Below are 24,278 nucleotides of genomic sequence, written 5' to 3'. Positions count from 1 at the left end.
CAGTTTCCTTGCCAATCCATTTAATTCTTCTGGGACACTTCCACATGGCAGACACGAGGTCTTTTATATTTAATTGGATTTTATGTGTTTTTCCCATTTCTTGTAAAAGCAATATGTGATCTTTATAGAAAAATTATAAAACCTAAAAGTAGAGCCTACAGAGCATCTATAATCACTCTTGCCTCCTCTCACACCACCTTCTAACTGATGCTGAATCTTAATAACATTTGATATGAGTACTTAACGTGCACAGGAACAGTGACGCTGGCAAGCAAAAACACAGATAAGTCAATTTTGCTGCCTCCCTTTGCAACCCAGAAAATTGGATGATACTTGTAGGAATTCCCATCTCAGTACAGTCTGTGAACATGTGCTTTTCTTTCTCTTTCAGTCCCTGTTCACCTCCATCTCCTTATGATTTTCAGCCTAGTGCTTACTCCATCTAAGACCCTCTGGGAGCAGGTCCTCCTTTCCTATGGGGCAGTGCATGGAAGGAAGATTTCTAGACTAGGTTGGTTTCTGTACTATTCTATGCTGGCCTGTGCATGACATACAGACATATTTTCCTACTTTGTTTTAGCTACAAGCGATATATCCCAGAAACATTGAATAAGTCCATCAGGCAGAGGAATCTTCTCACCAGGATGCGGATAAATAACGTTTTCAAGGATTTCCTAAAGGAATTTAACAACAAGACCATCTGTGACAGCAGTGTATCTACTCATGACCTGAAGGTGAAATACCTGGCGACCTTGGAGACTTTGACAAAACATTATGGTGCTGAAATATTTGAGACTTCCATGTTACTGATTTCGTCAGAAAATGAGATGAATTGGTTTCATCCAGATGACAGTGGAAACATTCTCTATGAAGTGATGGTAACTGGAAATCTTGGAATCCAGTGGAGACAGAAACCAAATGTAAGTGGTGATAGGTGGCTGGTGGAAGAGACCATCCTGTGTCACATACCTATTCCGTTTATCCTGTTGGGATTACCCATTTGCATGTCCATCACCCCTGTCAGACAAGTGTCTTCAGGTTAGAGACCATGTATCATTCATCTTTTATTGTCTTCACGAATATTTATTTATTCTAAATAAATACTTATTGAGTTCTATAGGGAAATAGAGAAATGTAACAATAACATATATTAATAATAATGGCAGATATTTATTGAGCACTTACCATGTACTAAGTACTTTTCTAAGCATTTTACATGTATTACTCATTTATTCCTTAAAAAAAAAAAAAAAAAACAACAACAACAGAAGAAGAAAGCCTGGAGGGGAGTCCTATTGTTGTCTCTATTCTATAGATGAACACAAAGAGGCTCAGAGAAGTTAAGAAACTTGCCCAAGGTCATAACTAACTAATAAACAATAGTGCCAAGAGTTGAATTTAGACTTCTGGCTCCGTGAGATAGGGTAATTGATTTTGCGATTTAAAGCTGCTTTTTTAAGTGTTTGCTGGATGAGGCAAGGGAGCAGAGTGGTTTAAAAGCATGGATTTTAAACCTAAATAGTCCTGGTTCAGGTCCTAGCTCCACTATTTGTAGTTCTGTAGCGTTGGGCGTTCCTTCCCCTATATCAGCTACATATTACTCATCTGTAAAATGGAGGTACTTAATGTATCTGCCTCATGGAGTTGTTGAGAGAACTGAATGTCAGTCAGCACAAAGCCCAGCATGTAATAAATGTTTGGAAACTATTATAGCTGCCATCATCATCGTTATAATTATCAATAATAATGTTAAAGCCAAGGCTATTTTTATTTTCTCCTGGTTTATTCATGCTAAAATAACAATGCCTAAAACTTAACCAAGTGCTTTTTATATAGTAGATACACTGTTAATGAGAACTAATCCTCAAAGAACCTGGTAAAATATAAGATCTGTTCTATGGATGGGGAACTGGAGGCTCAAATTGATGACCTAACTAGTTAATAACTGGCAGATTATTCAAGCATGGGATTCATACCTTCTTTTGAAAGTTTCATCTTGGATATTGTTAGAATGTTAAGATAATCTGTGATAGATTCTAAAAGGAGAAAGCTCATGTTCTGTGCAGCCACATTTGGGAAGAACATGTTCTCTGCCTGTGTTGAAATATCCATCAGTCCGGAAGTGAGAGGACCTGAGGGTGGATGCCTGTCTAGTGGGCAGTTATTTCCCTTTCTGACTTGACTGGTACAATAGAGATGTTGTAAAGAGTTTATTCAGAGTGCTCATTAAGGTCCCTGCCAGGTATAAAATCCCAAGATTCCCTGATGGGACACTAAACTGCCATCCTAAGCCCACATGTGCCACCTGTTCTAATTCCTGTGTAGATCCAGGCAGGCTGGCTTTCTTCTCCTTGAATGTAGCCTCTGTTTTAGTTTTCCAGAAGCGTTGACCTTTTTTGCCAATAGGAAATGAGAAAGCAACTTAACTCTGGCACTTTAATGCATCTTATCAGGTTGTTCCTGTTGAAAAGGAAAAAAACAAACTGAAATGGAAAAAGCTGGAAAATAAACACAAGAAGGATGAGGAGAAAAACAAAATCCGGGAAGAGTGGAACAATTTTTCTTACTTCCCTGAAATCACTCACATTGTAATAAAGGAGTGTGTGGTCAGCATCAATAAGCAGGACAATAAAAAAATGGTAAGTTTGCTCTGGAGGCAATTCTGTTTGGATCCAGTGATAAGAGGCAGACTTTGCTGAGGACAGTTAGGCAGCACATGCTTGCAGAGCTCCTGTCCCAAGGAGAAAATCTGATGATTTTCTTTCTTACTTCAGCCAGAAATCCCTCTTGCTGACATTGGCATTATCCATGTTGGTTTTTGAGTTATACTGGTACGTTCTGGAGCCTTTCATTGGTCTTGCCAATGTGTATCTACTTTTCAGGATTTGCTGCCCTCCCAAAGACATTTTAGCATAAATACTTAGTTCACAAAAGTTAGTGGATTTGAAGGAAAACAAGATGGGTGAATGTTAGCATTTCCTCCCAAGGGCCCCTGTGCAGCCTCTCCGCTGAGTTGGGGGAGCCTTCTGGGAAGAAGTCTCCAGGAAACCCCGCTTTGCACTTCAGGAGCCTGTCAGGCTGGTGGCTGTGCCCACAGTGGCAGTCCCCGTTACGGTGTCAGGCACACCCAAGTGACTCCGGACAGAGGAAGGGGTGTTCAATCTCACTTCCTCTTTTTTGGTATCACTTGAGGACATGATCTAGACAAGCAGGCCACTTTTGGCAGGGGAAGTAGGAGCGCTGCCACAATAAACATGTTTGTGTTGGGGAAGTCATGGCCGATGGCACGTGGAGAGCACAGGCAGCTGAGGCGGGCACTCGTGGGGCGAAGGTAGTCAGCACCAGGGAAATACCACGCTTTGCCTTAAATGTGGCAAATACTCTGTCAAGACGGTAACATAACATTCAGTGTTGGGAACGAATTTGGTGATAGGGTTGAGAACAGATGGTCACTCTCTTATAGCTGGTGTAACTTGCCTTTTTGTTACACCTTTTAGATAGCAGTTTGGCAACACGTGCTAAAAGCCTTGAAAATATTTATATATACCTCTATTTGGGAACTTAGTGCTGTTTTCCAGAAACAGAGATGAAGCCAGTGGTCTGTGCATGAGAAGGTACCCGAACAGAATTTACAGAGTAAAATCACTGAAAATTACCCCAATCTACAATAATAGGAGAAGAGGAAAAATTCATCACAATTCACCTGAGTAGTAAAATACTATATAAACAAATTGTTATTTTTTTTAGTAATATGGAAAAATGCTTTGTAAATGGAAAAAAGGAGAATATTAAACTATCTACAGAACAGTACCAGTTTTGTTCAAAACATTTTTAAAAGAAATGCATATATGTATATACACACACATGCTCTTAGAAAAATAAAGTATTAACAGCTGTTAGGGTCCCTGGATGGTTAAGCGCATGACTCTTGATGTCAACTCAGGTCATGATCCTATGGGCTCGTGAGATTGAGCCCCGAGTGGGGCTCCAAGCACAGTGTGGAGTTTCTCTCTCTCTCTCTGTCCCTCCCCCCACTCATGCTTGCACTCCCTCTCTTAAATAAATATTTTAAAATATATTAACAGCTGTTATTTACAGTGGGATTATGAATAATTTAAATGTTTTTATTCTCCTTATCTCCCCCCCCCTTTAAACAATAAACATAAGTTAATTTCATCAGGAAACTAATGAAAAATAAAGTGAAGGGAGAAGCAGTAGAGTCCAGATAGATGTTAGTGGGAAGATGGAGAATGTAAGGAGGAAGAAGATAAAAATGAGTGCCATTTATTCAGCATATCATAGCTATAAGGCTGCATTCTGTGTTGTGTCTATACTATTTTATTTAGTCCTTACAAGGATCTTAGATGTAGGAATTTTGGCTCTGTTTCTGGGCGGGGGGGAGGGGAGGTCTAGACTGTGGAGAGGTGTGGAAACTCGTGCAGGGTCACGGAGTAAGAATGTGCAGCTCCAGCTCCAAAGCGTTCTCTTCCCCAGAGACTGCAGGGAGGAAGAGCTTGGCACAGCCGTGGTCGGGCTCTTCACCTCGGTCAGACCCTGAAGATGCATGTAGCAGAGGGGAGAAGCCACAGCCAGCTGGTACCGTGTCTGTGAGCCCGCCCCATCCTATCCTGGCTGACAGTCACGTTGGGCACCGCAGTCAGCGCCCGCTCGGACCACAGGGGCTGGCGAGTCTGTGGCAGCTGCAGGAGGAAGGCAGGGAGAAATAAATACTTCATCTCCTCTTTACTGCATTTTCCTCTACAAATACTAGCTCTTACTACATGCCAGAACTTCCTGTTCTAAATGCTTTGTGAATGTAAATTCTTTCCATTTTCACCGACCTTATAGGTAGGTGTATTATTGTCCCTATTTTACAGAGGAGGAAACTGAGGCACAAAAAGCTTAGGTACCTTGCCCGAGGTCACACAGCTCTAAGATTAAACCATTTGAAATTGCCAATATTTGACAGTTTTTGACCTGTAAAAATGGCGATTGCATGTGCTTAACCATAATAGCAAGTTGGAGATACTAAGATATGAACCCACGTAAACGGACTCCAGAACCTGTGGGTTAACACTGTGTGATGCTTTCTCTTCTTTATCTCCTTCCCCTGTCCCTTGCCAGCCATGGGATTTCCAAGCCCTTTGACCAGGCAGTACTTTGGCTGCTGGTCTTTCAGGAAAGCATGATGCTAGCATGTTATCAAACTATATCTTGATTTATCTCTTCTCTCTGCCTCTTCTTGACGTCTCCCATTTCCTCAGACTTCTCTCAGGGAAGTGCTTATGTGGTCTCGGTCTTTTAGGTGATGGGGGGAAGGGCTGCCCGATTCAGACCATTTGCTCTGAATTTGCTCTTTGGGGATCTGCAGGTCAATGCCAGGTAACATGTGAAAGGAAGCACACTTAGCACAGAGTCTCCTTACTGAATAACCATCTCTGTGGTGGCCTTGGCCTCCTTGGCTCACAAGTCTAGAGCTGACCCTTCCTTTGGCAAGGTAGCTGTCATTAGCCCCACTTGCCTGCATCCTTTCTAGTTGCTTCTCTCCACCCCTTTCTCTTTCACTGATTTTTCTCCTTTGTCTGTTTTTCTTTGCCACCAGCCTGTCCTTTCTCCAGTACTGTGGGCAGAGTCTTATACTCACATGCTATTCTGCCCTCAGAAGACTCAGGTGCTTTTTAATATTCTTGTGAGCCAAAGCTCTAAATGGCTTTCCATTCCCCCCTCCATCAGGAGATGTTCCTGGTTGAGCCCATGGCTTCTCTCAGATAGGCAGTTTTTGTTCAGGGCTATATGACCAAGACAGAAAAAAAATTCACCTGTCTTTATCTCCAGGCATTTTTTTTGAAAACCTTCTTTCTGTGGATATTCCTTCTCTCATCTCCATTTTTGCCTTTGTTCTCCCACTTTGAGTAAGACTCTCTGCCGCCTCCAAACCCTCAGAGGTCTCTGGACTTAATCTAGCAACCTCATCATTGTCTGGGACCATTCCTGGATTAAGACTTCGGAGTTTCACCTTCTAGACCAACTCCATATGAGATGAAGCATCTGTGCCTATGTTTCCTTTTCTGTAAAATGGGTGCTGAGTCAGTCATTGCTTAATGCCAAGACCAGAGTACCACTTCCATATGCTTTGCTGCTCCTCCCTCCACTTCTTTTTTTTTTTTTTTTTTAAGCTCTCTGTACTTTTATACCTGAGGCAGTCTTGTTCCTCCATCTAGACCCCTGTGGCAGCCTCTCCATAGGTCTTCTGCCTGCCATAGCTGCCTGTTCTGCCCTTCCTCCCATGCAAACACACCATACCTCATCTGGTAGTTTGAAGATACTAGATGAGAAAGTATGGAGAGTCAAAATCCTGTATAAATGCAAGGGGTACAGTTATTGTCAGCAAAAAGTGCTTCCTTTTGAGGTCATGCCTCATCCATTGTGTTTTAAATATCTTTTCACTCTGTACCTCCCCATAAAGTCAGCTGCTTGAGGTAGTAGGCACATGATGTAACCACGGGCATGTCTTCTCTCTCATCAGGAACTGAAGCTTTCGTCCCACGAGGAGGCCTTGTCCTTTGTGTCCCTGGTAGACGGCTACTTCCGGCTCACAGCGGATGCCCATCATTACCTCTGCACTGATGTGGCTCCCCCACTGATTGTCCACAACATACAGAATGGTTGTCACGGTCCCATCTGGTTGGTTCTGGAAACTTTTCAGTTCCCTTTGGTGTGAACGGAACCATATTTTAGTGATGGGATGTGTGGTGTCATCAGTTGATTAGGTTGGGGCCAGTTGAGCATGTTGTTTAGGACTTTTTTGGTGCCCTCTTTTCCATCCCTCCCTGCTGTCTACTGGTCAGGCCTTCCTGCATCACCTTTGTGGGGGGGGATAGCTTCTGTCAAGCTGGAGACCACATGTGTAGGGAAGTCAGGGTCAAGCTGGGCTCAGTGCCTTAGATGGCAGACGAGTCCTCTTTCTAGACCTTGGAGACTTGATACGTGTTGAGGCTCCTTGGCATCTCAGCTTGCCTCATGTGTCCTCTCAGACAGGACTTCAGGCCCCAGGTTGGGTAATGGGATGGGCGCATAGGACTTGAGCCAGCTTGGGGAAGTGGCTACTCCAAGGGATTTAGAGTGCTGTCATCGGTATGAACTCTTTCTCCCTTTCCCTTTCTCTCCCTCTAGCACAGAATATGCCATCAATAAATTGCGGCAAGAAGGAAGCGAGGAGGGAATGTATGTGCTGAGGTGGAGCTGTACCGACTTTGACAATATCCTCATGACTGTCACCTGCTTTGAAAAATCTGAGGTCAGTCAGGCCGAGTCATATTGGCCACATGTGTTCAGTGCAGCCAGCCTAGGAGCTGCTGCAGAGAGGACCACCTGGGGGGAGCGCTGGGGTGGGGGTAAAAAGCCCAGGGAGATAGACACCCAGAGAAATGCAGAGCAGGATGTTGAGCATTATAATTTTCTGAGAGATCCCTGGCAGTTCTGACTGGAACAACCCCACTCTTCAAAAGGAGACTTCCTGAGCAGCCAAACCGCGAAACTTTCCTCCTTGTGGCCCTTTCTTTCTTCCCTCAAGAGACCCATGTCAGGGATCCACAGCAGCTCTGGAAGGTAGAACATGGCCAGAAAACCAGTTCAGACCAAACATTTGTCATTTAGTGCATTTGTTCGGTGACAGAATCTCAGACACAGAGCCACGTCTGTCTGTGGTACTCACAGGTACCAACCAGTGCCAGGAAGGCCAGCTTGGCAGCCTGGCCTAACACAGCTTTCCCTGGATGGTAGCTTCAGATATTTTAATGGACGACTTGCCGTGCCGTGGTTTGACAAGTGGAGATGACTCTACTTAGTGACTCTACAGTAGCTGGAAGCTAGCAACGATGTGAGAGATACCCAGAAAGCAAAGATAGAAACCAGAATTGTTGACCTTACCTCACTAGACTACAATACTCCCTTTGTCATTCATGCAATCTTAAATACAGGAAATGGAATATTTTAAAAGACCATGAGTTTTACAGAATTAGTCCAGACAGATACACTAGTGTTGACTGGGTTAGCACGAACTGGGAGAACTAGGATGGCAGGGGGTGGGGCTGCAAGGTGGAAGTGAGCACATTAGTGCACCATAGCCCTCAGACACTGGATGGAAAAGTACTGGAGAAGACCTGGGGACTAGACTCTGTTCAGAGGGGGAAGAGGAAATGGCAGAAGGAACCCAGGGCTGTCAAGTGTCTGGGTACCACTGCCTGCCTGGGAGCCTTCCTATACAGCAAGGCCTCGTGGCTGATACGGCCACAGCGGGTCAGAACTTGTCGGCTTTGTTGTATGGGCAGCATGCCTGTCTTCTACATTCATCAGTCTGTGAAGGGAGTATAATGTTGTTAATATGGATGGGCGCACGAGACAGCCTAACTGCCTTCTGAGGTGGAATCGGCTTGTGCTGGACCAGGAATGTCGATGACTCAGGAGTGTGGTCCGCCTGGTGTCAGATTACCTGGGGAAAACAGGATCATAGATACGATTACTGGCACAGTTCCTTTTAGCTCACCAGACACTGTGCTGACCACTTTACATGTCCTCATTTAAACCTTATACTGACCCTGTGAGATTGACCCCGGCATTATCCCCATTGTACAGATGAATAAAAACCAAGGCTTTGCGATCTTAAACATCTTATCCTAGTATATACCATAAGTAGATCTTTCCGACCTTCATCCTTAATGACTAAAATATTTATCTTTGTACAAAAAGTGCCCGTGAAGGAAAGCTGCTTATACTTCCTCTCTGTGGTACTATAGAATCTGGAAACGGACCAGACCACTGACCACCACCTCCCAGAGGGGTTCTCCTCAAATAGATGCATGGCCTGGAAGGGCTCAGTTTGAGAGACTTCCTGGATAAATGTTGTTATAGTAATGATTATTTCATGCATAATAATATTTGCAAACCTTTACAAAGCACCTTCTAAGTTTTTTACTTTGTCACGCAGTCACAGCAACGTTCCTGTGAGGTTGGTTTTTCCTTGAACTCCATCTTACAGGTTTAAAACGGGGTGATGCTATTGTAGAAGTCCTGCTGTGTTAGGCTTTCTCTCTAGTGTTAACTCTCTTTGATCATTGTCTTCTTCTGGACTTATCTATTGTTTACTTGTTTGTAATAAATATTTATTTTTGAATAATTATAGATCTACAGAAATGTCACAGAGATAGTACATAGTTCCATATATCCTTGTTCAGCTTCTCCTGTTGTTGATACATTTGCCTGAGCCTTTTAAAACAAATCGTTTCTGGTCATTTTCTTGAATGGCAGGTGGTGGGTAGCCAAAAACAGTTCAAGAACTTTCAGATCGAGGTGCAGAAGGGCCGTTACAGCCTGCATGGCTCGGACCGCAGCTTCCCCAGCCTGGGGGACCTCATGAACCACCTCAAGAAACAGATCCTGCGGACGGACAACATCAGCTTCGTGCTGAAGCGCTGCTGCCAGCCCAAGCCCCGAGGTCGGTCTCCCCTGGCCAGAGCTGGGCCCTGTCCCTTCGCTGATCCCCTTTGCCCCTTGCTGATGCTCTAAGACACGGATCAACCAGAAGCTGCTGGTTGGTTTGAAGAAAGTGGCCCCTCCCCACAGTTTCTAGGTGTCCTTCATTTAGTTTTGTTACGAGTCTGTCCTGAACTTCAATCCTGGGCCTCAGGTGTCAGCATTGTCTATAGATAAAAACATACACCTTTTCTTAGCATCTCAGGCTTTGGAAAGAGCATGTTTAGGATTAGTAAACAGAAGCTTACCACTTTCCTCTTTAAGGTAAAATGTTCCCCTGTGAGTGGTTTATTTTCTGAGAAATGTTCCTAGTATATCCTCTGTGGGTCAAGAACTGTGGTAAATGCAGAGAATCAAATGCCTGACACTCAGGCCCCTCTCTCCAAGGGTTTCCAGTCTAACATAGAAAATGTTTCAGGTAAACAAGGCCACCGCACTACGTGATGGCTGTTTTCATCAACACCTACATATCAGACCTCAGGCTTGCAAAGAAGTGCATGGTCAGAATCCCTGAGTCGTGGACTGGAAAGCTGCACAGAGGTGGATCTTGAGCCTCATGTTGGACAGTTAGCCTGGCCACTAGATAAGGGCTTTTCTAACAAAGCATGTGTAGGGGCAGTGTGGTAGGCCAAAGCAGGAGCTGCAGAAGAACAGGGGCTGAAGGGCTAATGCATTCAGTGAAGTTAGAAAGAAGAGGTAGGATGGTACGCCTGGGCAGCTCAGCTGGTTGAGCGTCCAGCTCTTGATTTTGGCTCAGGTCATGATCCCAGGGTCATGGGATCGAGCCCTGCGTTGGGCTCGATGCTGAGCATGGAACCTGCTTAAGATTCTCTCTCTCTCCCCAACCTGTGTTCTCTTTCTCTAAAATAAAATAGAGTAGGGTAGAATAGAATAAAATAAAAAGAAGGGGCTGATGAGACTGGGAGAGGGCAGATTTGGGTCCTAGGAGGCCTTGGATGCCATGCCAGGGAGCTGAGTGGGGAACCATAGGAGAGTCAGGGAATAAAGTGGATGGGGGGTTGACGGACTCAGCTCTTCTTTTTGAAGCCCCATGGTTAGTGTCACTGATACCCTGCAGGTGAATTCATCACCTCTTAGAATGTGAGAACTGGAAGGACAGTTAGGCATCACCTAGTCAAGTGCCCCATTTTAGAGGTGAGAAAATTGAGTCCTGTAGAAATGAAGTGAGTCTCACTGAAGGTCAGGTCAAAGAGGGGTTTGAGTGCCAGTCTACTCCAGATAGTTTTTTTGACATTCCCATAGTGTGAGGTGCTGCCCTACATGTGTCACATCCTTCCCTCAGAAAGGGTCAGGCCTCAAAGAAAGGGCGGGCAGCGCATTTGGGATGGGCAGGCCCCAGTAAGTGTGGTCGAAGACTCTGAGGAGTCTCTTTATCTGACACATCTTGTTCTTTTAAGGGAATTTGTCCGTGAGCCTTTATGTCAGGGGTGGGCAGAGGATGCAACACCGGGACAGAAAGGGGCCTGGGTTCTTGATGTTTGAATCACTGTTTGGTCTCCCAGCCACGGGGCTGCCACTGCACTCAGGGAAAGAGGAAGGTCTTGTGTTCTTGTTGATCAGATAGGGTTTCCTGCCAGCTTCAGGGGTAACTGCAGCCTTTGTTTTCATGCTTGAAGATGTTCCGTGAGGGTAAAAACACATCTGCCACTTGGCCCTGAGACCTTGGCCTCAGAGGGAGGTAAAATCTTAAAGCCCAACTACCCTATTTACTTACATAATCTCTCTTCCAGGTAGTACAGGCAGATTGGTGGTCTCCGGGTAAGGTTGGGGGGGATGGAGGGCAGCAGCCACACATAGTGAGAAGTGGTGGCAGATGGGAGGCTGGGACAGGATTTCTTCCCTGGAATTAGCTGGGTAGGTCTCTGGTGTAGATTCCTGCCCTTCCCAGTCCAGGCCTGGGAGCCAGTAGCCATGGCAGGAAAAGCACAGGAACGCATTGAATCCCTCTCTCACGGCTTCCCTTGGGGCCCCTGGAACTCCACACTGAATGTCCCTCCCACTTGAATATGAACTATTCAGACAGGCTCTGGGTCTATCTTACCACCCTGTGACTCGTAGGGTGGGTACACAGCACCCGGCACGGAATCCACGTTCGCTGATGTCTGATAATTACGGCAGTAGCTACCATACTGGTGGGTACTTAACTAATTTCAAATGCTTTACGTGCATATTTGCATTTATGCCATCTGTACAATAGCTCTTTGTAGCTGTTACGGAGATGTGGAAATTGAAGCCCAGAGAAGCTCAGTGCCTTGCTAGTGGTGTCAGTACTAGTTATGATAAAAGTAGCAGCAATTTGTGATGACGATGGTGATGGTGATGGGTACTATCATGTGCCAGGCCCTGTCATTCAATCTTCCAAACAACCCGGAGTATGTTGTAATCGCCATTGTGCTTGCCCAGGTAGTTCGAGCAGGAGTGGGGAATTGAACTCAAGTCCTCTGACCCACCTCAGATGGTCTTTTCCCTACATCACACTCTGCAAATGCGCAGGGGCAGCCATTAACCCACGGCTGTGGGGCAGGGGCCAGTTCTCCTGACCTGGGGGAGAGGAGGGACTGCCGGGGGGCTTAGGGAGAAAGGAAGAACAAGCTCTGAGGATGAGGCTGGTTTCTGTGTGCCCTCAGAAGCCCTCTGTCTTCCCTCTACCACCTGCAAATTAGAGAAGTGAGGAAATCATGACTATTAAAGAAGGTCGTTTTGGGTTCCTGAATGCCTCTGCCCTCCTAACTCTAAGGCTCTGATAGCCAGACTCTGACCTGGGTTTCTTACTTGAAAATGCAGCTGAGAAGCTCCTCATGGAATCAGTGAAAAGCAGGCAGCCCTCAGAGTGGATGTGACAGCAAAGCAAATCCACATCTCTGTGTCTGGTCCAGCCCCACGACCCCTCTCTAGGCCTGAGGGCGGCCATGTCAAGAAGGGGATAGGGACCCAGCAGGACTCACTGCCCTAGTCATCGCTGACCCACATCCTCATCTGTGGAGTCACGCTGGGTGTTTGATTTCTGCAGCCTTTCGCTCTGACACTGAAAGCTTCTGCAGGCCGTTGCCAACCAGCTGGTACAAGGATGGTGACGCTGACCAGGATGTAATGTTGGTCTTAACCACAATAGCTACCAGTTTTGGAGTGCTCCCTAGATGCCAGGCACTGAAGTGAGCCCCCCCGTGTGCATTCTCATTTATCCCTCACAGCAACCTCACAAGGGGCACAACTGTGTCTCCCATTTTTCCAGTGAGAAACCAGGCTTGTGGGGGTTTAGCGGCTTTTCCTCACTCACATGGTTGACTTCAGTGCCACATTCCCCGTAGCAACCATGCAGATCATCATCCCGTAAATGGTTCCTCTTTTCCTTCTCCTCTCTCAGTCCCAAAGCAGCTCTATTGCCCTGACTCTTCCCTGGGGACACTTTTCAAGTGGCCCTTTTTGATGTCTTTTCTCCAGGGCAGTCCTGAGTTGGCCTGTTTGAATCTGATTTTATCCAGGTGATTGCATGGAGTCAGGGTAACAATGGGGGAGAATAGACTCTGGAGAAAGGGTACCCAGAATGTGATCACAAGGGGAATCTGTGTCTGAACCTAGTTTCTGGCTCCCAGAACCTCCTCTGAGGTTGGTGTTATTACCATCCATGTTGCCGATGAGAAGATCAGTGTTCAGAGGAGTGGAAGGCACACTTGTCCAAGGCACACAGTAGGGGCAGAGACAATTTGAACATAGGAGGACACCAGTTCTCAACTCTTAACCACTATTGTACAGATTTTATAGTAAGTAGATTTAAAAATCTAACTTAAATTTTTTTTATTTTATTACAAAATTAAAAAAAAAATTTTTTTTTTAACGTTTATTTATTTTTGAGACAGAGAGAGACAGAGCATGAACGGGGGAGGGTCAGAGAGAGAGGGAGACACAGAATCTGAAACAGGCTCCAGGCTCTGAGCAGTCAGCACAGAGCCCGACGCGGGGCTCGAACTCACGGACTGCGAGATTGTGACCTGAGCTGAAGTCGGACGCTTAACCGACTGAGCCACCCAGGCGCCCCTATTACAAAATTTTTTAAGAATTTTTTTTGTCTTTGAGAGAGACAGTGCAAGCAGGGTAGGGGCAGAGAGAGAGAGGGAGACATAGATTCCGAAGCAGGCTCCAGGCTCGGAGCTGTCAGCACAGAGTCCAGTGCCAGGCTCAAACCCACAGACTTTGGGATCATGACCTGAGCCAAAGTTGGATGCTTAGGGGCGCCTGGGTGGCTCAGTCGGTTAAGTGTCCAACTTCAGCTCAGGTCATGATCTGATGGTTCGTGAGTTTGAGCCCCGCGTCGGGCTCTGTGCTGACAGCTCCGAGCCTGGAGCCTGCTTCGGATTCTGTGTCTCCCTCTCTCTCTGCCCCTCCTCTGCTCATGCTCTGTCTCTCACTCTCTAAAAAATAAGTAAACATTAAAAAAAATTAAAAACAAAACAAAAAACAAAAAAAAGGAAAACAAACAGTGCCCTGCAAAGAAGTGAGGACTTGAGGGACCATGTTTGAGTTACTTGGCCTAATGTAGGGACCTAGTACTTAGTGCTCATGGGTGGAGTTCTTCCAGAGTTCCAGAACCCTCTCACTGCCAGTCTGAATCTGGAAGGTGCTCTCTTTCCCCACAGCGACATAGCTCAAAGTGGCTCCATGGTGGGAAGTCTCCTTCTGTGGGTTATAAATTCCATCAGCCTCCTGTGCTCACCCTTGCCCAGCAGATTTTATGAAGTGTTCAGTTTGCTGTTTGAATTAGTGGTATTTGGGGATGGTCTGCTCATAATCTGTACATTTATATAGCACCTCCTTGGAGTCAGGCACTGCTGGGAGCCCAGAAAGGTTCAGGCACAACCTTCTCTCTGGATTACTTGTCCTGTTTTTTTACACAAAACCAGTGTTTTTCTACCTTCCTAACTCAGTTCCCCTCACTCCCTAGGCCCAACGTACTGCTTCTTCCTCCCTCTTCAGCTCTCATCCTTCATCCTGATTATTCATTCACACATTTAACAGATACTTACTGAGTACCTACTCTATGTTCCAGGCTGTGGAGGTAGAGCAGGAAATAAGACAGATAGTGGCCCCTGCCTTCGGGGAGTTTCTGTTCTCAGATTTTAAAATTTCACTTCCTTAGGCAAACCTTCCCTGAGTTCTGCTGCCACAACAGACCCTGCTCTCGCAATCTTGAGAGCAGCTGCACAAATGGGAGCTTTCCTTTCGATTGGTTGATTACTCGATTAGCTTAGGCTCTGTTATTTGCCTTAGCAGCTCCTGGAGGGCAGGAATCAGGTACTTAATAAATATTTGTTGAATGACTGAACCAACAAATGTACAAATGTTGTGTTCAGCAAGCCCCATGGTTCGGCAGACGTTGGCCAACTGGGATCTTGGACCTTCGCTGCCCTGCTCAGTCTTCTTCGTTCTCTCCCGCAGAGATCTCCAATTTGCTGGTGGCTACTAAGAAAGCCCAGGAGTGGCAGCCTGTCTACTCTATGAGCCAGCTGAGTTTTGACCGGATCCTCAAGAAAGATATCGTGCAAGTGAGTCATTGCTAAGGTTCCTGGGTCCACCTTGGTCCTGCCTCCCCATGGCAAGCAGTCTGAGGATTTGGGGGACTGAAGTCTGGGTTTGGGGAAATCCTATTGGAAAAAACAAAAACAAAAAAAAGAGACTTTTCTTTTGTAGTTAAAGCTGTTCAGTCAGCACCCTGCCATTCTACCCAGCTTTGCTCATGTTCCCAAGAGACACTTTGTCTTTGAAGGAAATGGATTTGTGGGGTTTGTGGGGTTATCTAGGGTTACAGGACCTTCTGGGGAGTGGTCTTCTGCAGATAGAAGGAGTTGGAGAACTTGGTGGGAATGCTGACAAGGCAAGAGTAGGGTGTCCATGGGGCGAGTCTGGGCTGACGACCCTCGTTAACCCACCACATGCTGTGACAGAGCACTTCTAACGTTCAACCCTGGGCTTTCAGATGATGATTCCAAAGGGAGCAAAGCTGGGGGAATACAGAATACAGTAAGGAGGCAGGAGAACTGTCTTGAGAGATAGGTCCCTTGGACCATTGTCCCAGCTTGGGAGGCCTCTTGCCCAGAGTCTGCAGCTGTAGGCAGGCCCAGTTTCCCTTGTAGCTGCCCTCGGGCTAAGGGTGTGAGGCCCAGGGCAAACCCCATGTTCTCTTCCATGCCCCTGCCCCAGTGGAGCATGGTGTGGAGCCACACACCAGGGAGGCCAAGGAGACAGCCTGCCAGCAGCCTTGGAGGGAAGGAACGTTTACTGCCTGGGAGAAACTGTGACACTTTGGAGGTGTTGGAGAATGAATTGTGGGCTCACGCCTACTAGGGAGCCTAGTGGAAGGTGGCAGGCTTGGGGTTGGTTTGCTAGTATACTTTCTTAGGTTAATCCCTAAAACTGTTGGGCAGGGTTTCAGGGCATAGAGGTCCGCAGCTGCAGCTGCCTCTCACTTCCTTTGATAAATCCTTCACTGAGGGCCAGATTGTGTTGTGTTCTGTCCTTCTGGTGGAGTCGGAGCTGTGGCCAGAGATTGAAATCACCAGAGTGGCAGTACCCTGGGTTTTTTTCCTGCCTAAATTTGGTCCTGTACTTGGGCCCTTCCTTCTTTCCTTGCCTTTGAACCTCTGCACAGATCATAGCCACCCTCCGTGTCCCCAGCACTCATCTAGCCAACAGTGAGCACTTTCACGTGTCACGCATGATGGCAACCCTTGGCAGGTGCACAGTGCGCTGGAGGAGCCAACTCGCATCTTACGTAGATAATCGCGTTACCAAGACACAAGTCCTAAGTAGGGAAATACAGCAGGATGTGGGACTGTCAGATGGGACCATGCCGCCTAGCCTCGGGAGGACAGAAATGGCTTCCTGGGAAAGCGGCATCCAAGCAGAGTCCCAGAGGATACACAGCAAGCACCAGACAAAGGCAGAGGGAGCAGCACGGAAGGAAGCCAACGTGTAATACGCAGGACCCTCCGTGGGGCACTGTGGAGGCCTGTTGCCATGGCTTGGCTGCTGGGATAAGCAACCCTTCTGGGGAAGAGTAATTATTCTGCAAGCATATGGCTTTTACGGGATGTTCTGGGAACACAACTTCCCATAATCTTGATGAACCGCTTCATGACAGATGCAGCTTTAATGAATAGTCACAGGACCTCACCAGGATATGGGAGACAGGGCAGATGCATCGCCACTGTGCTATGACAGATGACAAATAGTGGCATTTGTGCAAATTAATATACCCGATTAACGATTGTATACATTCCTGTAGGGGCAGGACTGATTCCAAGGGAATCCATTTTCTGCATTTACAGAACGCGCTGGCATAATAGAATAATAGCACCATAACTTAACAGACTTTGCGAGGTTAATGTCAATAGCTTGAGAGTGCCTGAGTTTTATGAATCACATTTTGGTTTCCCAATATTAAGAATGTTTAACTCAGAATTATTAAATCTTGAACTGGGAGACTCCTTAGAGACAGATGATTATGTGCTAAGGGCTTTTTGCTCTTTGGGTATGAGGCTTTTAGTCCTCATACCGGTTATTTGGTGGTATTATTCTCTTTCATATGTGAGGATACTGAAGGCCCATCCTTCCAGTCTCTGCCTCTGCCTTGACACCCTTCCCCCGCTGTGGGATTGTGAGGGCAAGTCCACATGTAAATGCATCACAAATTTTAAAGCTTAGCACACATGTGCATATACAGAAACACACACTGGGTAGATAGCTGAAAAACGAACAAGTGCCTGGTCTAGAGGGCAATCAAACAGAACATATCAGCCAGCAGATCGTTTCTGCCCATGATGTGCCAGACTCTGTACCTGGAGCCTTTATACCTGCCTCTTCACTTGATTCTAACACAGCCCTGGGAGGCAGGTACGATTGTTATCCCTGTTCACAGAAAGGAGTTGAGGAAAGAATGTCTCAAGTTAAATGGCCAGTGAGCAGTAGCATGATCACTAATAAGCCCCTTTTCTTTGTACCCTAGCCTATAGTAGAGTTGCCCCTGTGGGGTCCTCTCTGAGTCCACTTTGGAGGTGAGGGTGGGGCTGCTGTCACTGGAGGCTATTGGTGACGCTACTAGAAGTTTTATGATTGGTCAGGATTATGTTTTAGCCACAGGTTGTTTCCTGGAAGTAGAAGGGAAGGAACCGTTTGGGACTGTAACGGTCTCCTGGGGCCCAGGAAGTGCCACATCTGTGTTTGGTTAAATAGCTTTGTATTTCTTTTGGAGGCCTGACGGGGACAAGACATGGGGAGGCTGTGATCTTTGGAGGCCCTTTTGCCTTCGCCCCACCCCTGCTGGTATTCTGTGTTCCCATTAAGTCCTCAGTGCAGCCCGAGAGAGGGGTCATCACCCCAACCTCCTGCTTCCTTCTTCAGGGCGAGCACCTTGGGAGAGGCACGCGGACACACATCTACTCTGGAACCCTTCTGGATTACAAAGATGACGAAGGAACTTCCGAAGAAAAGAGAATAAAAGTGATCCTCAAAGTCTTAGACCCCAGCCACAGGGACATTTCTCTGGTAAGTGTCTCCTTCATAACCCCGTCCCCTCTTCTCCCCCAGTTCTGGAGCCAGTGGAGCACAGTGAGCCTGGAAGAACCTTTGTCTTTAGTTTGGCCTTTGTCATCTAGTCTGGATGCCTTTCTTCGAGTATAATCTGAGATAAAGCTGGCGTGGAAAATAAGTGAGGGAGGATTGAAGATGAAGTGGGTTGAGCAGCCTGTCCCTTCCTGGCCCTCCCACTGTCCTCCTGTTTCCTATCTAGAGGTCCTTGTGGTGGAGCCCAGGACTCTACATAGTCCCTGGTGTATCACTTCACAGTCTACAGAATTAAAGCCCAGACGAGTAAAAGGACTTACCCAAGATCCCACAAACTGTTAGAGTGATAAAGCCAAGTCTTGACTGAGATCTGCCTGGGTTTTTGTTTATTCTAACACAGTGCCAAACATTGTTACTTCTCAAGGTTTAATGGAGAGAAAGTGGTGGATGTGCGTATCTAATGGGGAAATTGTCAGCTAGCCTCTCCTTCCAGCCTGGCTCCGTATCCTATTAGGTTGTCTAAATATATCCCGTATCCCAGCCGGCTTAGCAATGCCTCTGGACAGGCAAGGCCAAGGGAGCAGTTTCAGGGCCTGGGATGACAGTGATGAGTTTTCCTGGGACCCATTGACTTTCCTCCCAGCAGAGCCCCTTTGGCATCAGAGCAGTGGAGTCTGACCCTTAGCATTCCTTGTCCTCTTCTCCCACAGGCCTTCTTTGAGGCAGCCAGCATGATGAGGCAGGTCTCCCACAAACACATCGTGTACCTCTATGGCGTCTGTGTCCGAGATGTGGAAAGTAAGTGTATTCGCTGTGGAAGGGGAGGTTGCCCTGGCTGGGAGCGTTGGCGCTGTGGGGATGACTCGGGGCTGATGCCACCTTTACCTTGCCTGGGCTTCTTGCCTCTTGCAGCAGTTCTTGTGCTTAATAGTGGATGTAGAATTAAACCCCATTTGTCTTTTTCACTCATTTCTCGAACGTTTACTGTTGCTGGCCCTGACTGCACACCGTGCTGGACCCGGGAGGGTGGGGTGAGCACGCTGAGAGAGAAGAAGGCGCTCTGGGCGGGGGCAGAGGTGTAAGCGCTCATTCTGCTGTTTGCACCTCACAAGGATGGTTGTGTCCTCCCAAGCCGAGGACCAGTCAGTAAAGTGGGCTCCCCTCAGGGGGTGAGGGAAGATACTGTCCCTACTGTGGCTACTTTTGTGCCTATAGATATCATGGTGGAGGAGTTTGTGGAGGGGGGGCCCCTGGATCTCTTCATGCACCGGAAAAGCGATGTCCTCACCACACCGTGGAAGTTTAAAGTTGCCAAACAACTGGCCAGTGCCTTGAGTTACTTGGTAAGTATGTTCTGGAGTCTGTGGTGGCCCCCATCAGGAACCAGAATGCCCGAGTGGTTGGTGGCAGGAAGGGACTCTGGTGAGGTGGGCTGGAGGGGCCTGGTCTCTGGTTAAACACAGGTGTGCCTGGTGCTTAGTGGCCTCGACCTTGGTCATTTGGGGCTGTTCGTGTGTTTGTGTACGAATCCTGTTTTGATGGAAATTGTATCACGTCAGAGGACTGACTTCTGTACTGCACTGTAGGTAAGAGTGGAAATAGTGCGATTCTTGTCACACAAATGAGTGAAACCGCCAGCGTCAGTAGTGCTTACCGTGGGTCAGCCGTTCAGGGGTCCTACTCGTTCTCCTTGGTGTCATTCTCACAAAAGCCCTATGAGGCCCACTCTGCCATTATCCCCGTTTTACTGGTGAGGGGACCAGGGCGCAGGGCCATGGTGCAATACACCCGAGTCACACAGATGACTGGGGAGAGAGCTAGGCTGCCCGGGCATGGCTGTCGCTGGGGAATATGGAGAGATGATGTGAGGAGCCAGGCTTGGAAACGGAGTGAAGGAAGGAGGGAAGACGGGCAGCCCCATGGGCAACTTGACTGAGTTCACCCTTCTCACTCTGCAGGAGGATAAAGACCTGGTCCACGGAAATGTGTGCACTAAAAACCTCCTCTTGGCCCGTGAGGGCATCGACAGCGAGTTCGGCCCGTTCATCAAGCTCAGTGACCCCGGCATCCCCATCACCGTGCTGTCCAGGCAAGGTGGGTCTCGCCTTTCCTCCCACCCCAGTTCCCATCTGTGCCCTTCACCCTTCCACCCTCCCTGTCCCCACCTGAATTCAGGTCAGGCCAGCAGGGAGAAGGGGGCTAGGGCTCTGGTGTGTTTCCTTTTAAGAAGGACACTTTAGCAGACAGGCATCTGGTGCTGCTGCTGTGCCCCAGGGGCCGAGGGAGATGTGGAGGGTAGGGAGGGCCAGTCCCTGCCCTCTGGGAGCTGTGTGGTAGGAGAAACTCACCCGAGGCACGTGTGGTCCTGACGATAAAGGAGCTGTGTTCAAGGTGCTGGGGTAGCACAGAGGGAGGCTGCTGGGCCCAGGGATGGTCACAGAGGTGTCGAGAGGAGCCGGGTCTCCTGGCCCTCCACTGTAGTTGGTGAGCTGTTGGGGGAGGCCCCCAAGTGATAGCTGTGCTCTTGTGGCCGTTGAATGAGGTCATCGTGAACTATAGGGCTGTGAAGAAAAAGACGGGCCCAGGAGCGAAGACACTGCAACCAGCACTGCCCAAGTAGTACTCTCTGCCTCTTAGCCTTAGAGGCCGTGTGTGGGATCTCAGCGTGGCCCTGGCCTGTGACGGCCAGCCACCAAGCACAGTGCTGGGCTCTTAGAGTTTTGTTCAGTAGGTCAAAGAATGGGCTAAGTTTGGAAGGGAACCAGGATGAAAACAGGCCTTACAAATACAACTGAAATCATTCACTCCTTAGCAGGGAAGTGGGAAGCATTCTTTAGTGCCTACGTAGTGCCCCTTACCCGCCCATCTCCCACCAGTCGGCCAAGATTCAGCCCTGAATCTGTCCCGGGACCTGTCCTCAGAAAGCACCTGGGGCGCAGACACTGGTGACTCCAGAACTAGTAGAGGAGCCTGGGTATCCCCAAGAGGTGCCGGTAAAATGCTATGGGCATTCAGAGACAGCGATATCACCTAGCTGGGGACAGAGGTGATTCAGGGAGGCAGTGGGATTTCATCTGGGCCTTGTGGGTCAGTGAGGTGGGCCTGACTGTGACTGCCTCTGTTTCCAGCAGGAGCCAGGAGGCTGTTGCTGGAGACCACAGTGCTTGTTGAGGGACACAGCAGGGGTGTCTACTCAGATCACTGGCCTTGGCAGGAAGCCAGAACAGGGCTGCAGAAGTAGCTAGGTGCAAGAGATGTAGGACAGCTTCACCTCAGGCTTTCATTCCCTTGTTCTTTCCCACACGAAGCAAACACACAATTGCAGGGGGATTGTGCAGAATGCATGAGTGAGGTTAGCCCATGCCTGCTCTGCATGTATGGGCCTCTTGTCTTTCCCTGCCTTTTCTTCTTTTTTTTTAATGTTTATTTATTTATTTTGAGAAAGAGAGCACACGCACAGGCAAGTGGGGAAGGGGCAGACAGAGAGGAAGAGAGAGAATCCCAAGCAGGCTTTGCCTGTCAGTGCAGAGTCCGATGTGGGCCTTGATCTCACAAACTGTGACCTGAGCCGAAATCAGGAGTGGGATGCTTAACCGACTGAGCCACCTAGGTGCCCCTCTGCCTTTTCTTTCTTAAGCCTTTGTTCTCCTTCCCCAGGGTGTTGGCCTTCCCCAGGGTGCTTTGCTGTCATCTGAGGCCAGAGCTTCGGAAGCCTGGCCCTATGTGACCCTCCTGGGGGCTTGTGATAAATGGACACGTCTGCTGGCCCTAAGACTGCTGCATGGTGTAGCACGTGCCAGGGTGGAGAGGCCTGGAAAGTGGCACCCTTCACAAACTCCCCCCGGGCCCATGTTTGGAAAGCACTGCTTAAAATAGTTTCTTCGTTAGCTCACAGTTTCTGCTGCAATGACAGTGATTTACAACCCTGGCATTTCCAGAAACTGATCTAGAAATCTCTCTGGTCTTTTTCCAGAGTGCATAGAACGAATCCCGTGGATTGCTCCCGAGTGTGTTGAAGACTCCAAGAACCTGAGTGTGGCCGCTGACAAATGGAGCTTTGGAACCACACTCTGGGAAATCTGCTACAATGGCGAGATCCCTCTGAAAGATAAGACACTGATTGAGGTGAGCAGTTGCTTTCCGGGGTGAGAGCTGAGTGAGGACTCCGTGAGCCCTCGTGAACGTCTCAGCAGTTGTCAGGGAGCCTCATGTTGTGGGAAGAGATGGAGGCGGCTTTGACTGTCCTCCACAGGCTTACTGGCTGTGTGACCTCGAAAGTGTCACTTAACTTCCCTGTCAGTTTCATCATCTGTAAAATGGGGATAAATACTACCTATTTTGCAGGGCTGTTGTGAAGATTAAGTAAATAATGAAATAATGCATGCACAATGCCAGGCACACGATATGTGCTCAGTAGTACATTATGGTAGTGTTTATCTCAGATTTGAAGTACCTGTTAGCAACATTAACACAGATACTTGTTGAGTTTCTACTGCGAGGCATTGTTCGAAGTAAAAGCTGGAGGCTCACTATAAAATAGACACAGGCCTTGGCTTCCCTTGAGGACCTTAGGGTGTGGTTAGGAGAGTTCGCCTATAATAGCAAGAACGAGGATTCTTCACATAATATGTGAAACCAGCGGCCTAAGAATCCTGCAACTTAGATACAGCAGTGCCATCACCTTCATTTCACAGTTCAGGTAACGGAGACGCAGGGAGCCCCAGCACATGCCTGGGTCCCTCAGCTACAGTGCAAAACCAGAAAGGTCTGAACCACTCTTAAATTTACTGGTAGAAAGTGTGAAGACTGTAACTCTAAAGGGATAAAGTAGTAAAATGACAATCAAGGACCACTGATCCTGACTCAGTGGTTCAATTATTGGAATGTGTCTCGTGTATTTATGGGGGCAGCAGCATCACTTTGAGCTGGGAGGGATTGATCAAAATCCAGGGGAAGGTGGCATTTCAGTTGTCCGTGGGAAGCAATAAGTGGTTTCGTTTGCCTCAAGCATGGAGAGGAATGACAGGTGGTAAGGTGGGAAAGGTTATTTGGGGTCAGATTATTGGAAGCCCTAAATTCCAGGCTACAGAATTGTACTTAGGGGTGATGTGGGACACTCATGAGTTCGCGTGGAGAAGTGAGGTGCTTAGAGGTCGGCATGGGGACAGGTCTTCTAGACACCATGGTTAGGATGGACAGGCTAAGGAGTGACCACATGCTCTGAGGCTCTCAGTGGTGAGGACAGAGACAGGAAGTGGCAATGGAAATCCAGAGTGGAGGGTGCACCTGTAGGAGATCCTGAAGAGGTAGAATGTTTAACCAGTTAACTTTGGCCAGGTAAACATAGTACAGGGCTTGGGAAAGCGGAGTTAAGTCAAAACCAGCAGGGAAGCCCTCAGATCTGTAACTCTGCTATTTGGGATTTTCATTCTAGGGTTTTTGGAGAAAAGTCAGTATCTATTGAGCACCTGCTGTGTACTCAGGGCTAAGCAGCATGCAGGAATGGCGTAAGGAAGGGCCTGTACCTTTGATAAAAGAGGGCTCCTTCTCTCCTCCCAAGTACCCTTGATGGGTTTGGATGGCCTTTCCACCTGGCTGTGCCAGAGCGGGGAAGCGAGCGTGACACTGCGAGGCGAGAGCAGCTCCCAGCTTAGTTCCAGCTCCTCCTCTTCCTCATCCGCTGAGGTCTCCCCACTTCCACCAAGGATCCCCAGGGACAGAGGAGAAACCAGTACTCATGAGATTCACTAGAAACTGGAGGGTAGGGGTGCCAGGGTGGCTCAGTCGATTAAGTGTCCGACTTCGGCTCAGGGCATGATCTCTTAGTTTGTGGGTTCAAGCCCTGCATTGGGCTCTGTGCTGACAGCTCAGAACCTGGAGCCCGCTTCGGATTCTGTCTCTCCCTCTCTCGGTTTGTCTCCCACTTGTGCTCTCTCTGTGTCTCTCAAAAATAAACAAACATTTTTTTTTTTTAACTGGAGGGTCATGGTTTGACTTAATTTTTATTTTTATTTTACTTTTTATTTTTTTCTGAATTTTTTTAACGTTTATTTATTTCTGAGACAGAGAGAGAGACAGAGCATGAGCAGGGGAGGGGCAGAGAAAGAGGGAGACACAGAATCTGAAATAGGCTCCAGGCTCTGAGCTGTCTGCACAGAGCCCGACGCGGG

General features: G+C 47.8%; 1 protein-coding gene across 1 annotated transcript in view; it reads left to right on the top strand.

Annotated features, from left to right (window-relative positions):
- Positions 1–24,278, top strand: part of JAK1 (Janus kinase 1) — a 129,556-nt gene that overhangs the window by 97,209 nt on the left and 8,069 nt on the right. Inside the window, exons 7-17 of the mRNA XM_042952011.1 lie at positions 581–920; positions 2,454–2,639; positions 6,527–6,684; positions 7,174–7,297; positions 9,307–9,493; positions 14,986–15,092; positions 17,947–18,090; positions 18,819–18,906; positions 19,324–19,451; positions 20,067–20,202; positions 22,082–22,233. Coding sequence (XP_042807945.1) covers positions 581–920; positions 2,454–2,639; positions 6,527–6,684; positions 7,174–7,297; positions 9,307–9,493; positions 14,986–15,092; positions 17,947–18,090; positions 18,819–18,906; positions 19,324–19,451; positions 20,067–20,202; positions 22,082–22,233 — 1,750 coding nt within the window. The remainder of the gene's footprint in view (positions 1–580; positions 921–2,453; positions 2,640–6,526; positions 6,685–7,173; positions 7,298–9,306; positions 9,494–14,985; positions 15,093–17,946; positions 18,091–18,818; positions 18,907–19,323; positions 19,452–20,066; positions 20,203–22,081; positions 22,234–24,278) is intronic.

The sequence above is a fragment of the Panthera leo genome, chromosome C1 (assembly GCF_018350215.1).
Source record: "Panthera leo isolate Ple1 chromosome C1, P.leo_Ple1_pat1.1, whole genome shotgun sequence".
NCBI lineage: Eukaryota > Metazoa > Chordata > Mammalia > Carnivora > Felidae > Panthera > Panthera leo.
The sequence above is the reverse complement of the archived record's forward strand: the minus strand, read 5'-3'. Positions and strand labels throughout refer to the sequence as shown.